This window comes from Amblyomma mixtum, chromosome 1, assembly GCF_055824585.1.
Source record: "Amblyomma mixtum isolate Tamu chromosome 1, ASM5582458v1, whole genome shotgun sequence".
In the NCBI taxonomy this organism is placed as follows: Eukaryota; Metazoa; Arthropoda; class Arachnida; order Ixodida; family Ixodidae; genus Amblyomma; species Amblyomma mixtum.
Window position 1 is genome coordinate 153,872,549 of NC_143012.1, and position 16,372 is coordinate 153,888,920.

General features: G+C 51.8%; 1 protein-coding gene, 7 non-coding genes and 2 pseudogenes across 8 annotated transcripts; all 10 read right to left on the reverse strand.

Annotated features, from left to right (window-relative positions):
* Positions 1–229: 229 nt before the first annotated feature.
* On the reverse strand, positions 230–348 carry LOC149368625 (5S ribosomal RNA). The gene has a single exon (XR_016288138.1). It is a non-coding gene; the product is annotated as a 5S ribosomal RNA (ribosomal RNA).
* A 546-nt stretch (positions 349–894) lies between these two features.
* On the reverse strand, positions 895–1,013 carry LOC149368626 (5S ribosomal RNA). The gene has a single exon (XR_016288139.1). It is a non-coding gene; the product is annotated as a 5S ribosomal RNA (ribosomal RNA).
* Positions 1,014–1,558: 545 nt separating this feature from the next.
* On the reverse strand, positions 1,559–1,677 carry LOC149368627 (5S ribosomal RNA). Its single transcript, XR_016288140.1, has one exon. It is a non-coding gene; the product is annotated as a 5S ribosomal RNA (ribosomal RNA).
* A 545-nt stretch (positions 1,678–2,222) lies between these two features.
* Positions 2,223–2,341, reverse strand: LOC149368628 (5S ribosomal RNA). Its single transcript, XR_016288141.1, has one exon. It is a non-coding gene; the product is annotated as a 5S ribosomal RNA (ribosomal RNA).
* Positions 2,342–2,886: 545 nt separating this feature from the next.
* LOC149368629 (5S ribosomal RNA) lies at positions 2,887–3,005 on the reverse strand (annotated as a pseudogene).
* Positions 3,006–6,584: 3,579 nt separating this feature from the next.
* Positions 6,585–7,835, reverse strand: LOC149368630 (uncharacterized). The gene has a single exon (XM_089569980.1). The coding sequence runs from the start codon at positions 7,833–7,835 to the stop codon at positions 6,585–6,587; it is 1,251 nt and encodes a 416-aa protein (XP_089426106.1).
* Positions 7,836–8,447: 612 nt separating this feature from the next.
* Positions 8,448–8,553, reverse strand: LOC149368631 (5S ribosomal RNA; annotated as a pseudogene).
* A 6,331-nt stretch (positions 8,554–14,884) lies between these two features.
* On the reverse strand, positions 14,885–15,003 carry LOC149368632 (5S ribosomal RNA). Its single transcript, XR_016288142.1, has one exon. It is a non-coding gene; the product is annotated as a 5S ribosomal RNA (ribosomal RNA).
* Positions 15,004–15,549: 546 nt separating this feature from the next.
* LOC149368633 (5S ribosomal RNA) lies at positions 15,550–15,668 on the reverse strand. Its single transcript, XR_016288143.1, has one exon. It is a non-coding gene; the product is annotated as a 5S ribosomal RNA (ribosomal RNA).
* A 546-nt stretch (positions 15,669–16,214) lies between these two features.
* LOC149368634 (5S ribosomal RNA) lies at positions 16,215–16,333 on the reverse strand. Its single transcript, XR_016288144.1, has one exon. It is a non-coding gene; the product is annotated as a 5S ribosomal RNA (ribosomal RNA).
* Between the last annotated feature and the right edge of the window lie 39 nt (positions 16,334–16,372).

A 16,372-nucleotide genomic window follows, 5' to 3' on the forward strand; every position in this document is an offset into this window, starting at 1 on the left:
TCTGCAGTGTACCCGCCGCGGCAGACGTCAGAATGACAGCCGAGACGCCACGGGTTCGCTTCGAGTTTTGCCACAGTTTCGCGTCCGCACGTACTACACGTTGGACACGTTGCCGATGAGATTGTATTATCGATAACAAAATAACGTCACCTCCTATAGTTGCCTGAGACACTGCGCAACTATGACAGAAAAAAAAAAACGTGAAGGGCGAATAAAAATGCAAAAGAAATGCCATCAGCACTCGGTGTTCCCAGGTGGTCTCCCTCCCAAGTACTGACCGAGCCCAATGCTGCTTAGCTTCGGTGATCGGACGAGAACCGGCGTATTCAACATGGTATGGCCGATGGCGAGAGACAGTGCTTTCCGAGTCTTTATGTACTGTGTTTGGCCCTCGAGGATGCAAAACTGCGCATGGATACTTCCCTCGCTCGTGGCAACAGCCGCCAAGCGTGCAGTTACCTGCCCTGCGCTTTTCTCAGCCGTTCTGGCGAACCTAAACCACTGCGGCATGCACGGAAAGAGCAGCGGGAGCGAGCCTGTGTTGTTTACACATGGACCGGCAGTGGGTGCGGTGCATGGTGCGGTGGGCGCATATTGTGCGCTTCTGCGCAGTGTTATGCGCACACTGGGCCTCCCAGCTATCTTGGGGCTTTGCTAGAGTTTAATCTGCAGTGTACCCGCCGCGGCAGACGTCAGAATGACAGCCGAGACGCCACGGGTTCGCTTCGAGTTTTGCCACAGTTTCGCGTCCGCACGTACTACACGTTGGACACGTTGCCGATGAGATTGTATTATCGATAACAAAATAACGTCACCTCCTATAGTTGCCTGAGACACTGCGCAACTATGACAGAAAAAAAAAAACGTGAAGGGCGAATAAAAATGCAAAAGAAATGCCATCAGCACTCGGTGTTCCCAGGTGGTCTCCCTCCCAAGTACTGACCGAGCCCAATGCTGCTTAGCTTCGGTGATCGGACGAGAACCGGCGTATTCAACATGGTATGGCCGATGGCGAGAGACAGTGCTTTCCGAGTCTTTATGTACTGTGTTTGGCCCTCGAGGATGCAAAACTGCGCATGGATACTTCCCTCGCTCGTGGCAACAGCCGCCAAGCGTGCAGTTACCTGCCCTGCGCTTTTCTCAGCCGTTCTGGCGAACCTAAACCACTGCGGCATGCACGGAAAGAGCAGCGGGAGCGAGCCTGTGTTGTTTACACATGGACCGGCAGTGGGTGCGGTGCATGGTGCGGTGGGCGCATATTGTGCGCTTCTGCGCAGTGTTATGCGCACACTGGGCCTCCCAGCTATCTTGGGGCTTTGCTAGAGTTTAATCTGCAGTGTACCCGCCGCGGCAGACGTCAGAATGACAGCCGAGACGCCACGGGTTCGCTTCGAGTTTTGCCACAGTTTCGCGTCCGCACGTACTACACGTTGGACACGTTGCCGATGAGATTGTATTATCGATAACAAAATAACGTCACCTCCTATAGTTGCCTGAGACACTGCGCAACTATGACAGAAAAAAAAAACGTGAAGGGCGAATAAAAATGCAAAAGAAATGCCATCAGCACTCGGTGTTCCCAGGTGGTCTCCCTCCCAAGTACTGACCGAGCCCAATGCTGCTTAGCTTCGGTGATCGGACGAGAACCGGCGTATTCAACATGGTATGGCCGATGGCGAGAGACAGTGCTTTCCGAGTCTTTATGTACTGTGTTTGGCCCTCGAGGATGCAAAACTGCGCATGGATACTTCCCTCGCTCGTGGCAACAGCCGCCAAGCGTGCAGTTACCTGCCCTGCGCTTTTCTCAGCCGTTCTGGCGAACCTAAACCACTGCGGCATGCACGGAAAGAGCAGCGGGAGCGAGCCTGTGTTGTTTACACATGGACCGGCAGTGGGTGCGGTGCATGGTGCGGTGGGCGCATATTGTGCGCTTCTGCGCAGTGTTATGCGCACACTGGGCCTCCCAGCTATCTTGGGGCTTTGCTAGAGTTTAATCTGCAGTGTACCCGCCGCGGCAGACGTCAGAATGACAGCCGAGACGCCACGGGTTCGCTTCGAGTTTTGCCACAGTTTCGCGTCCGCACGTACTACACGTTGGACACGTTGCCGATGAGATTGTATTATCGATAACAAAATAACGTCACCTCCTATAGTTGCCTGAGACACTGCGCAACTATGACAGAAAAAAAAAACGTGAAGGGCGAATAAAAATGCAAAAGAAATGCCATCAGCACTCGGTGTTCCCAGGTGGTCTCCCTCCCAAGTACTGACCGAGCCCAATGCTGCTTAGCTTCGGTGATCGGACGAGAACCGGCGTATTCAACATGGTATGGCCGATGGCGAGAGACAGTGCTTTCCGAGTCTTTATGTACTGTGTTTGGCCCTCGAGGATGCAAAACTGCGCATGGATACTTCCCTCGCTCGTGGCAACAGCCGCCAAGCGTGCAGTTACCTGCCCTGCGCTTTTCTCAGCCGTTCTGGCGAACGTAAACCACTGCGGCATGCACGGAAAGAGCAGCGGGAGCGAGCCTGTGTTGTTTACACATGGACCGGCAGTGGGTGCGGTGCATGGTGCGGTGGGCGCATATTGTGCGCTTCTGCGCAGTGTTATGCGCACACTGGGCCTCCCAGCTATCTTGGGGCTTTGCTAGAGTTTAATCTGCAGTGTACCCGCCGCGGCAGACGTCAGAATGACAGCCGAGACGCCACGGGTTCGCTTCGAGTTTTGCCACAGTTTCGCGTCCGCACGTACTACACGTTGGACACGTTGCCGATGAGATTGTATTATCGATAACAAAATAACGTCACCTCCTATAGTTGCCTGAGACACTGCGCAACTATGACAGAAAAAAAAAACGTGAAGGGCGAATAAAAATGCAAAAGAAATGCCATCAGCACTCGGTGTTCCCAGGTGGTCTCCCTCCCAAGTACTGACCGAGCCCAATGCTGCTTAGCTTCGGTGATCGGACGAGAACCGGCGTATTCAACATGGTATGGCCGATTTTTTTTTTTTTTTTCTTTATTGCCTGGCTTTGACACAAAAAACTGGACAACACAAACAATCAACAAAAGACAATAACTATGTACACACGACTTGTGGTCAGCCAGCATAAATCTGGCTTCGTCCAATTAAAATTCACGCAACGTACAGAGCGGCTCTAGTCTTGAGAGCCACTCCGGAGGCTCCGCAGCGGCTTTCTGAATGGCCAGAAACATCTCCATACTTTCACGAAAGTGAATTCTGGCAGGTCTTGCGTCACTGTCACAATGCCAGCCTGCCATTCTGGAGCGCCATATACAGTGGAGGCCTGTCAGCATTATTAAATCGAAAGGCACCCCATCCTCATTTTCAACACATAAGAACCGGATGCCATACGGGTCTAGTGGAAATTCTTTCTTTAATGTTCGCTGCAATACATCCCAAAAATAAACCCCTTCCCAACAGTGTAAAAATACATGGTCTATTGTTTCCGGCTTTCTGCAAATTAAACAGTGAGATCCCCAGGGTAAAAACAATTCCTTTCCCTCTAAAAATGATTTAACCGGTAAGGTCCCGGTGTGCAACTTAAAAAAGAAGGTTTTTGTTCCAGGCGGCACCTGCATTTTTTTAACTCTCTTTAAAACATCTTTGCCTGGGCCTCCACTGTACAAGGCCCTGTACAAGGGCTCGGGAAAAACTACATCGCACAAAGCACGGTACAGTTTCTTTCGTTTCACACTGGACAGAAAGTCATTGGAAAATCGCGCGCAAAGAAACCTTACACTGGCTACGACTTCCCGGTAAAAACCGGTGACCCTACTATACACCTCAGCAGTTCCGACTATGTACTCTGGAAGTAGATGCCGCAGCCTAACTTGGCATACTGTACGCAAAAAAGGGTCTCTTGTGTCCCTAAAAAACAAAAAACGATTGACCAGCTGTCGCAAAAACAAATGGCCCAATCCCAACCCACCGTCTTGTACCCGTCGGAACAGGTTGGTCCGGCTGCAGCGCTCCCATTCAGACGACCAGATAAAGACGGCGAAAATTCGGTGTAGCTTTTGAATACTTAACCGTGAACAGTGCAACACCTGCATTACGTACCAGAGCCTGCTGATAAAGAACAAGTTGCAAACAGTGGCTCTGGCAAAAATTGACAAGGTCGTCCCTTTCCACTTATCTGCTCTCTCCCGTGTCTCTTTGACCTGTCCTGTCCAATAATGTTCACTGTCACGATAAGCATCGAGCGGAACGCCCAAGTACTTATCTGGTGTTGTCGTCCACGGCACACTAGCAAACCGTTCAGGCGTAGATGCCCACCTTCCATGCCAAAGCCCGAGGCACTTCGACCAGTTAACCCCACTGCCTGTAGCTTGGCTGAAATCGCGTACACATTGAACAGCCTCGCTTATGCCTCCCTCGTCAACGGCAAACACAGCAATGTCGTCAGCGTACGCCAAGAGCTTCACTTCGGCTGCTTGTAATCTGAATCCGGTAATACTCCTGTTTTTCATTATCTTTAAACAAAGGGTCTCCACATAAATACAAAATAAAAGGGGGCTGAGGGGACAGCCCTGGCGCACCGAACGCTGCACGCTAATGGGGGCCCCCAGACTCTTGTTAACGATCAATCTCGTCGTGCAGTTCCGGTATGCCAGGGCCACACCCTCGAGAATAACAGAACCAACGTTAACATGGCCTAACACTGCAAACAAAAGTTCATGGGCAACGCAGTCAAAAGCCTTTTCTAAATCTATCTGGAGTATAGCTACCTGATCATTAGTGACATCACAGCATTCTAATACACTGCGCGCAACGTGGATATTAGTAAAAATGGACCGCCCTTTAATCCCGCAGGTCTGATGCGGACCAACTAATAAATGGATCACGGTCTGCAACCTTCGTGCCAAAACCTTCATGTAAATTTTGTACTCGACGTTAGTGAGTGCTATGGGTCGATATGCTGCTACCAGTCGTAATCTGTCTGTGTCGTCCGTTTTCGGAATCAGCACAGTATGGGAAGAGCCATAGGACGGAGGCAGTGATTTTAGTTTAAAGGCTTCATTAAAGATGACTGTCAAGACCGGGGAAATTACATGCTTAAATTCTTTGTAGAACGCCGCGCTGAACCCGTCCGGTCCAGGCGACTTACCTGGGTTTAAACTGTCTATTGCTTGCTCGACTTCCAATTGAGTTATCGCCTGCTCTAATCTGTCTTTAGTTTCGTCGTCCAGGCGCGGCATCTCGGCCAGAAACGCCTCCTTAAAAGTGACAACGTCTACCGGATGCAATGCGAAGAGCGCCTGGTAATGCTCGAAAAAAGCTGCTTTGATATGATCGATGTCCGTTTTAGAAACACCTCTCCATTCTATTTCGTTTATGTGGTTTCTTTCGGCGCGGGCTTTTTCTAAACCAAGCGCTCGTTTCGTTGGCGCTTCCCCTGCGGCCATGTCTTCTGCCCTTGCCCTCACCAGCGCTCCCCGATAACGTTCTTCTTCGATAAGCTGTAACTTTTGTTTGGTTTTCCTTATGTCTTCTATCCATATACCAGGCGCTCGGCATTCCTGTTTTATCATCTTCTGAAGCAGAGCCTTTAGCTCCATTTCCTCTTTTTTTGCTTCATGACGTATACAGGTGGCTCTATCTATTGCTTTTAATTTTAAAGTTTCTTTAGTGAGCTCCCACTGCTGCCAAATCCACATGTTACTACTTGGTTCTATTTTTGCTATTTCTTCCCTTACAGCTCGGTTATAAAATTCGTGCTGGAGTAGCTTCTCATTTAACTTCCACATTTCCCATGAAAAACCATTCCCCTTCTTAATGAATCCTATGCAGCATTGAACCAAACAGTGGTCAGAAAATGAAACCGGCAGAACTACATAACTATTGCATTTAGGGACCGTTTCCGCGGATGCATAAATTCGGTCTAGCCGTGCGTGACTTGTGCCCTCGAATCGTGTGTACCTTACAGCACGCGTTCCTTCAAGACACTCTGCTACATCCTCGAGGTTGCAGTTCACAATCATTCGTAACAACACTTCGGTGCTTTTATCCCTGAAACCTCGGACGCTTGTCTTGTCGCGCGCACTAAGAACACAGTTGTAATCGCCCATAACAATGAGCTGCCTGTCCGTGCGAAGCCGTTCTTCTACGCTTTCAAAAAACGCGGCTCGGCCATCAACCACATTAGGTGCATACAGACAAACAATGCGCCAGTCGATGTTACAGAGCGAAAAATCGATGGACACGTATCGACCCGACAGGCACGAATGATGTCCGTGTACTTCTATCCCCGGCAACTTCTTAACAAAAAGAATACAGCCAGCCGATGTGCCTACAGCATGGCTAACGACGGCAAAATACCTAGACGTGAAACGTCGCACCATGCTCCCGGTCTCTTCCTCCCCGTCGACTTTGGTCTCCTGCACTGCCAGTATATCGATATCTTGCTCCGTTACAAGTCGGTACAGCTGGCTTTGTTTTCTTTTACCTGCCAGGCCTCTAACGTTTAGGGTGGCGACTTTAAACGGAGTTGCAGAAGCCATTTTAACTTAGGAAGAAGAGACCGAAAGCATGGTGCTTACCTCTCGCGTCCAGCATGTCGCTAGACGATGCCGTCGCCGCCGGTGTCACCCGGCGCGAGCACGTGCTCCTGGTCAGGCGGCGCCTTGTCGCCGCCACGCTTGTCAGTCGGGACCTTTGGTCGCGGCCGCAGGCTGGGCCGTCGCGCTTGGGGCGTCTTTGCCGGCGGTTCCTCCACGCTGGGCTCTGGTACCTTCTCCCCGTCGGCCTTGGTCTCGGCGTGCGAACGCTTCGCAGGTGTAGTCACGCCGACGTTCATGCGGGAGTCGGCCTTGCCGTCGTGGCTCTCGCTGGCCGCCTTCCGTTCCACTTCCACGTGCACGGGCGGGCTCGCTCCATCTTTGGGCGTCTCCACAGGCGTCGAAGACGAGTCAGCAGCTGGCGACCCACTCTCCTGTGCGACAGCCGTGTCGGTGTTGCTACTCGCAACAGCTGGCTGAACCGCCACCCCCTCCGTTTTGCCCGTGTCGTCGGCACCGCTCGCTGCTTCCTCCGCCTCGACGACGTCCATCAGTTCTGCGGAGTCGCTCGCTGCTACATGCCCGGTAGCCGACGCGTAGGTACGAACGCAGTCAGCCTCCGAGTGTCCATAGCGTCGGCATTTCGAACACCTGGGCACCTTGCAATCGCGGCGAACGTGCCCCGTGCCGCCGCAACGAAGGCACTGCATCGGCCGCCCCGGAACTACCACGAGAGCCAACTCGCCAGCGACTCGTACCTGGTGAGGCAGGTCGTCCACCTTCACGCCTGGCTTCAGTTTCAGGAGCACGGTCCTCGTGGTGGAGCCCTTCTCCTTCATGCCCGCGACGCGCCAACGCTCGCGGGTTACCTCGGTCACATTGCCGAACGCCGCGAATGCCGTACGGATGTCCTCGTCGGCGACGCCGTGAAGCATCCAGTGGAGGCGCAGCTTTACCTGATGGTCTTCTGGGTCAAAAACGATGCAGCGGCGTCCCTTCACTTCCAGCTCCTTCATGGCGGCCAGTTTCTTTGCGGCGTCAGCGCTGCTGAAGGTCACCGCCCACACATGGTTTATCTGGTAAGCCCCCAACGCCACGACGTCGGGGAGCGCACCAACGTTGGCGAGGGCGTCTCTGAAGTCTTCGACCCTGTAGGGCCTCACACGCACGTCCCCGTGCAAAAAAACCGTGTTTAAAACAACACGTCCGGTGGGCAGGGTAGGCAGAACGATCTCGTAATCCTTATCTGCGTCGCTGGCAAACCTGTTTCCGCGGCCGGCAACGGCCGCTATCGCCGCTCCGTGGGAGCCCATGATTCTGCGTCCGTCACGCTCGGTGGCTGGAAGTAGAATGACATGGTATGGCCGATGGCGAGAGACAGTGCTTTCCGAGTCTTTATGTACTGTGTTTGGCCCTCGAGGATGCAAAACTGCGCATGGATACTTCCCTCGCTCGTGGCAACAGCCGCCAAGCGTGCAGTTACCTGCCCTGCGCTTTTCTCAGCCGTTCTGGCGAACCTAAACCACTGCGGCATGCACGGAAAGAGCAGCGGGAGCGAGCCTGTGTTGTTTACACATGGACCGGCAGTGGGTGCGGTGCATGGTGCGGTGGGCGCATATTGTGCGCTTCTGCGCAGTGTTATGCGCACACTGGGCCTCCCAGCTATCTTGGGGCTTTGCTAGAGTTTAATCTGCAGTGTACCCGCCGCGGCAGACGTCAGAATGACAGCCGAGACGCCACGGGTTCGCTTCGAGTTTTGCCACAGTTTCGCGTCCGCACGTACTACACGTTGGACACGTTGCCGATGAGATTGTATTATCGATAACAAAATAACGTCACCTCCTATAGTTGCCTGAGACACTGCGCAACTATGACAGAAAAAAAAAAACGTGAAGGGCGAATAAAAATGCAAAAGAAATGCCATCAGCACTCGGTGTTCCCAGGTGGTCTCCCTCCCAAGTACTGACCGAGCCCAATGCTGCTTAGCTTCGGTGATCGGACGAGAACCGGCGTATTCAACATGGTATGGCTTTTTTTTTTTTTTTTTTTTTTATTGCCAGGATTATAGTCAACATGAAAGGGTACAAGGCGTAAAACATATCAGCCACACTTGGGCTAACATGACACTAAAATTTTTTCAGAGACACCAATGCATCCAGACAAGCAATCCATTCTGGTGGATCAGGGAGCGCTCGATAAACTTCTCTGAGACATACGGTACTTTCGATAAAGTGGTCTCTGACAGAACGCACGACAGGTTCGGCATGTTCAAACTGCATTCTCGTTTTCCACAGCGCGTGGAGGCCCAGGACCATGATAAGATCGTACGGTATATCGTCCGAAGCGTCTACCGGCAGGAATCGTATTCCATATGGGTCAAGAGGCAACTGTTTCTTTAATGTGCGCTGGAGAACGTCCCAATGGAAAATCGGGTCCCAGCAATCTAGGAATACGTGCTCTATGGTTTCAGGCTTTTTGCATAAAAAGCAGTTTGTTGACCACGGTATGAAGATGCCTTTTTCCTGAAGCCAGGTCTTAACTGGAAGTGTGTTGGTATGTAGCTTAAAGAAAAAGGATTTAACTGAAGGTAATATTGGCATTTTCTTTACTCTTTTGAGTACGTTTTGTCCAGGGCGTCCACGGTGTGGTAAACGGTATAACGGTACAGGTAGCATGGTGTGAACAAGGTCCTTATACAGTTTCTTCCTACTAACAGTGCACAAGTAGTCTTGTGAAAACCGCACGTTTAACAACCTGAACGCGAGCACTACTTCGCGCAGATAACCAGTCACAACGCCACATGTGTTCTCACATGACGTCACAATGAATCCTGGCAGAAGTCTACGTAGCCTCACCTGCATCACGGTGCGGAGAAAGGGGTCATTTTGATCCCTTAAGAAAAGAAATCGTGACACGACTTGCCGCAAAAACAAGTGAACCAGACCTAGCCCACCGCACTTGACTGAGATAAACAAATTAGTTCGGCTAGATCTCTCCCAGGTCGAGGACCAAATGAAAATAGCGAGGACCCGATGGATTTTTTGTATGCTCGTTCGCGATGCACACAACACGTTCATCACATACCATATTTTTGAAATTAGGAAGACATTGGAGACAGTCGCACGGGAAAACATTGACAGCTGTCTTCCCTGCCATGCATCAGCCTTTTCTTTTGCCTTCGTTGTTTGATCGGTCCAGTATTGTTCAGGATCACGATAACACTCCAGGGGCGCACCGAGGTATGGTTTAGGAACTGTTGACCAATGAAGGCGACAAAATTGCTCCGGCGTGGCGTCCCAGTCTCCATGCCAAAATCCATAACTTTTGTCCCAATTTATCCGGGCTCCGGTGTATTCGCAAAATTGTTCAACAACAGCTGTGGCTTCTTTAATGCTTTCTTTGTTTGCGCATAATACGGCGATATCATCCGCGTAGGCCAAGATTTTTATTTCTGCCTCACGTACTCTATATCCTGTTATGCGTTCATTGTTTGCAATTGCCAAACATAGCGGCTCTAGGTAAGCCGCGAACAGCAAGGGCGAAAGAGGGCATCCCTGCCTCACCGACGAGCGAACGCTCAGGCTGTCTGTCAGTTCGCCGTTTACGATGATTCGCGTTGAGCAGTCAGTGTACGCCATTCTGACGCCTTCAGTGATAACGCAGCCTACGTTAGAATGCTCTAAAATGCAGAGCAGAGCCTCGTGCGAGACACGGTCGAAGGCTTTGGCCAGATCAAGCTGCATCATCGCAACGCGCTCGTCAAAGGCGTCACAACACTCGAGGACCGTTCGCGTGACATGCACGTTTGTTGCAATGCTTCGGCCTTTGATGCCGCAAGTCTGATGCGGCCCTACCAACTTTGTTATAACGCGTTGAAGTCGTGTCGCTAAAACCTTCATAAATATTTTGTAGTCCACATTGACAAGGGTTATCGGGCGATAAGACCCTGGCAAGAGACGTTTTGCTTCATCGTCAGTCTTTGGTATCAGCACGACGTGCGACGTTGTGAATGATAAAGGAACTCGCTTTTTGTCGTATGCCTCAGTGATGACATTGTGCAAAATCTGAGCAACCGAACAGTTGAAGGCTTTATAAAAGGCAGCTCCTAGGCCGTCAGGCCCAGGTGCTTTACCAAGGGACAGGTCATCTATTGCGCGTTCTATTTCACTGACGGTTATCGGTTCTTCCAGTTGCGTCTGTACTTCTTCGTCCAGCTGTGGCATAAAGGAAAGAAATTCTTTCTGGAAGCTGTCTTTCGTATCACGTGGGTGTCCTATCAAGTTCCGAAAATGCTCGGCCATCACTGTCTTGATAACCTTTTGGTCAGTCGTGATCTCGTTTCCGTTGGCAAGCTGCCGGATTTCTTTCCGACATGCGTATCTTTTTTCGTCGGATAGTGCGCGCTTTGTTGGCGTTTCTCCCGCCCACAGCTTCTCGGATCTTGCTCGTACAATTGCCGCTTTGTATCTTTCTGTGTCTATAGTTTCGAGCTGTGTTTTCACCCGCCTTATTTGTTCAGTACATTTACCGGGCTGAATGTTTTCCATGCTTATCAAGAATTCTAGTTCCTGGCGAAGTTTTGTTTCGTTTTGTTTCTGGTTGAACTTAATAATGCTGCTTCTTTCGATGGCTATTATTTTAACTCTCTGTTTAAACTCTTCCCATTCAACTCCGAACTGGTTTGGCTCCAGTGTGAGCAACTTCTCTAATTCTTCCGTTACTGCGCTAACAAATGCATCATCTTCCAAAAGCTTCACGTTAAACTTCCAGAGGTTCCAGTTGAAGCGACTTTTGTTTTGCCTTCTTCCAAACGTTGCAGTTACCAAGCAGTGGTCACTGAACTGGACTGGTTGCACTTCATATGCTGCACATGAAGAAACCAGTTCGGGTGATGCGTATAGTCTGTCTAATCTCGCGTGGCTGTCACGCTGAAAATGGGTATACTGAGGACGTGTACCATTCGTAAATACGCTACCAATGTCTTCTAAATCATAATCATGCACCAGGGCACTTAATACTTCTGCGCTCTTGTCCCGAACTCGTGTGCGTTTAGCGCGATCATCCATTGTACATACGCAATTAAAGTCGCCCAACAATATCAACACTTTGTGACAGTTAAGGTAGGCTTCAACACGTTCAAAGAAAGATCGACGCTCGGTCTCAACGTTGGGTGCATAGACACAAATGACACGGAAAGATAAATCATAAACAGCAAAATCAACAACTAAAAGGCGACCACTTTGGCATGACAACACTGACTGTACACAGATCCCCAAGTTATTACGGATGAAAAGGGCGCAACCACCTGATCCACCATTCGCATGACAAACGCATACATCGAAATGCGTACGGAAATTGGACACCATTCGGTCGGTCAGTTCTTGGCTTTCGATTTTCGTCTCCTGTACGGCAACTAAGTGTAATTCTTTATCAAGAAGAAGGCGGCTTAACTGACACTGTCGCCTTCTTGCACCTAGCCCCCGGACATTTAACGTTGCTACGCGTAGCATTTCCCCGAGATTAAGAGCCATGGTAACACAATGGAATGGTGCCCATCCCCGGAAAGAATTCTCGCTCTCCAGGTCTGTGTGCCCATATACACACCGCAAGTCTGCCAACAAAATATACACTGAGGCATGCAGGAAGAAGCTTGGTGCCAACAGCACCTTGCCTCGACCCGAAAAGAAAACGGCACATCGACACAGCCATAGAGCTTAGAAATCCCCCCGTTCCCATTATGACGAAGGCAACACAAAGCTACGGAGGCGGTTTACCCGCCTGCCGAGAGTCGACCGGAATGTTCGGTCGCGGCTTGAACGACGCCCGCCTACCTGGCGTTTTCTGCGGCGGCTCGTCCCCGCCGCTTTCGTCCCGCTGCTGCAGCATGCTGGTGGTGTCTTCATGCGTCCGCTTCCCGGCTGCGGGACTCGTTGATTCACGGGACGTGTCCATGTTCTCTGCCGCGGTGTGGTCGTCGCTCACGTGCGGTTCAGGCTGCTTTTTTTCCACGCCTTTCGGCGTAGCCACGACGTCCTGGGCAGGTGGTTGTTGCTGTTCCGCGGCGCTTGCCACAACGACAGGTTTCTGCGTAGTTTGCAGTTGAGCATGAGTTGCCGTTGGCAAATGCGCTGCTTGTCTGCCTCCCGCCGACGATAACTCCTCGACGTCCGCTTCATCCATTAGCAAGTCGGACGTATCCTCTTTGCTCCCCAGTCCGGTGACGCTGGCATATGTCCGCTCGCACTGGCTGTCTTCGTGTCCGAAGCGCCGGCAGGCACCACACCGTGGGATGCGGCACTCGCGGCGAATATGACCCGTGCCGCGACAGCGAAGGCAGAGCGGAGCCCTGCCCGGCACAACCACGAGGGCCAGCTCACCTGCAACACTTAGCTGATGGGGCACATCGTCAATTTGCACTCCAGCATTCAGCTTCATTGTCACGAGCCTGGTGGTAGAGCCCTTGTCGGTCACTCCTTGGACCCGCCAACGCTCGCGGGCAACTTCAGTGACTTTGCCGAACGGGGCGAAGGCGAGGCGTACGTCCTCATCCGGTACACTGTGGAGAAGCCAGTGCACCTTCATGCGGACGTCCCTGTTGGCCGGGTCGATGACGAGGCAGCGCTGCTTCTTCACTTGCAATTCACCAATGCTGGCTAGCTTCTTTGCCGTTTCAGCGTCCTTGAACGTGACATCCCAAACATGGCTCATGCGGTACGCCCCCAAGGCGATAACCTCGGTGAGCACCGACTGTTGAGCGAGGGCGTCACGGAAATCTTCTACCCGGTACGGGCGAGCACTTACGTCCGCGTGCAAAAAAACTGTATTTACAACAAACGGACCTGTAGGCAAACTGGGCAGAACAACCTGGTACTCACTATCAGTTGACATAAACCTGTTTCCGCGGCCAGACATGGCCGCTGTAGCCGCTCCAACGGAGCCCGTCATCACACGTCCGTTCGCTTCGGCGCCCGGAAGTGGAATCCTCAACATGGTATGGCCGATGGCGAGAGACAGTGCTTTCCGAGTCTTTATGTACTGTGTTTGGCCCTCGAGGATGCAAAACTGCGCATGGATACTTCCCTCGCTCGTGGCAACAGCCGCCAAGCGTGCAGTTACCTGCCCTGCGCTTTTCTCAGCCGTTCTGGCGAACCTAAACCACTGCGGCATGCACGGAAAGAGCAGCGGGAGCGAGCCTGTGTTGTTTACACATGGACCGGCAGTGGGTGCGGTGCATGGTGCGGTGGGCGCATATTGTGCGCTTCTGCGCAGTGTTATGCGCACACTGGGCCTCCCAGCTATCTTGGGGCTTTGCTAGAGTTTAATCTGCAGTGTACCCGCCGCGGCAGACGTCAGAATGACAGCCGAGACGCCACGGGTTCGCTTCGAGTTTTGCCACAGTTTCGCGTCCGCACGTACTACACGTTGGACACGTTGCCGATGAGATTGTATTATCGATAACAAAATAACGTCACCTCCTATAGTTGCCTGAGACACTGCGCAACTATGACAGAAAAAAAAAAACGTGAAGGGCGAATAAAAATGCAAAAGAAATGCCATCAGCACTCGGTGTTCCCAGGTGGTCTCCCTCCCAAGTACTGACCGAGCAAAATGCTGCTTAGCTTTGGTGATCGGACGAGAACCGGCGTATTCAACATGGTATGGCTTTTTTTTTCTTTATTTCCTGGCTTTGGAAAACAACACTGCACGAAAAAGAACAGACAAATCACAAAAGCAATAATACAAGACAATGAACACACTGAAGCCATCGGCCATACCATGTTGAATGGCAGGCTTTCAACATGGTATGGCCGATGGCGAGAGACAGTGCTTTCCGAGTCTTTATGTACTGTGTTTGGCCCTCGAGGATGCAAAACTGCGCATGGATACTTCCCTCGCTCGTGGCAACAGCCGCCAAGCGTGCAGTTACCTGCCCTGCGCTTTTCTCAGCCGTTCTGGCGAACCTAAACCACTGCGGCATGCACGGAAAGAGCAGCGGGAGCGAGCCTGTGTTGTTTACACATGGACCGGCAGTGGGTGCGGTGCATGGTGCGGTGGGCGCATATTGTGCGCTTCTGCGCAGTGTTATGCGCACACTGGGCCTCCCAGCTATCTTGGGGCTTTGCTAGAGTTTAATCTGCAGTGTACCCGCCGCGGCAGACGTCAGAATGACAGCCGAGACGCCACGGGTTCGCTTCGAGTTTTGCCACAGTTTCGCGTCCGCACGTACTACACGGTGGACACGTTGCCGATGAGATTGTATTATCGATAACAAAATAACGTCACCTCCTATAGTTGCCTGAGACACTGCGCAACTATGGCAGAAAAAAAAAAACGTGAAGGGCGAATAAAAATGCAAAAGAAATGCCATCAGCACTCGGTGTTCCCAGGTGGTCTCCCTCCCAAGTACTGACCGAGCCCAATGCTGCTTAGCTTCGGTGATCGGACGAGAACCGGCGTATTCAACATGGTATGGCCGATGGCGAGAGACAGTGCTTTCCGAGTCTTTATGTACTGTGTTTGGCCCTCGAGGATGCAAAACTGCGCATGGATACTTCCCTCGCTCGTGGCAACAGCCGCCAAGCGTGCAGTTACCTGCCCTGCGCTTTTCTCAGCCGTTCTGGCGAACCTAAACCACTGCGGCATGCACGGAAAGAGCAGCGGGAGCGAGCCTGTGTTGTTTACACATGGACCGGCAGTGGGTGCGGTGCATGGTGCGGTGGGCGCATATTGTGCGCTTCTGCGCAGTGTTATGCGCACACTGGGCCTCCCAGCTATCTTGGGGCTTTGCTAGAGTTTAATCTGCAGTGTACCCGCCGCGGCAGACGTCAGAATGACAGCCGAGACGCCACGGGTTCGCTTCGAGTTTTGCCACAGTTTCGCGTCCGCACGTACTACACGTTGGACACGTTGCCGATGAGATTGTATTATCGATAACAAAATAACGTCACCTCCTATAGTTGCCTGAGACACTGCGCAACTATGACAGAAAAAAAAAAACGTGAAGGGCGAATAAAAATGCAAAAGAAATGCCATCAGCACTCGGTGTTCCCAGGTGGTCTCCCTCCCAAGTACTGACCGAGCCCAATGCTGCTTAGCTTCGGTGATCGGACGAGAACCGGCGTATTCAACATGGTATGGCCGATGGCGAGAGACAGTGCTTTCCGAGTCTTTATGTACTGTGTTTGGCCCTCGATGATGCAAAACTGCGCATGGATACTTCCCTCGCTCGTGGCAACAGCCGCCAAGCGTGCAGTTACCTGCCCTGCGCTTTTCTCAGCCGTTCTGGCGAACCTAAACCACTGCGGCATGCACGGAAAGAGCAGCGGGAGCGAGCCTGTGTTGTTTACACATGGACCGGCAGTGGGTGCGGTGCATGGTGCGGTGGGCGCATATTGTGCGCTTCTGCGCAGTGTTATGCGCACACTGGGCCTCCCAGCTATCTTGGGGCTTTGCTAGAGTTTAATCTGCAGTGTACCCGCCGCGGCAGACGTCAGAATGACAGCCGAGACGCCACGGGTTCGCTTCGAGTTTTGCCACAGTTTCGCGTCCGCACGTACTACACGTTGGACACGTTGCCGATGAGATTGTATTATCGATAACAAAATAACGTCACCTCCTATAGTTGCCTGAGACACTGCGCAACTATGACAGAAAAAAAAAAACGTGAAGGGCGAATAAAAATGCAAACGAAATGCCATCAGCACTCGGTGTTCCCAGGTGGTCTCCCTCCCAAGTACTGACCGAGCCCAATGCTGCTTAGCTTCGGTGATCGGACGAGAACCGGCGTATTCAACATGGTATGGCCGATGGCGAGAGACAGTGCTTTCCGAGTCTTTATGTACTGTGTTTG

What these genes read in the sequence shown, in the direction of transcription:
- LOC149368630 (XM_089569980.1), bottom strand. Translation starts at nt 7,835, where the DNA reads ATGGGCTCCCACGGAGCGGCGATAGCGGCCGTTGCCGGCCGCGGAAAC.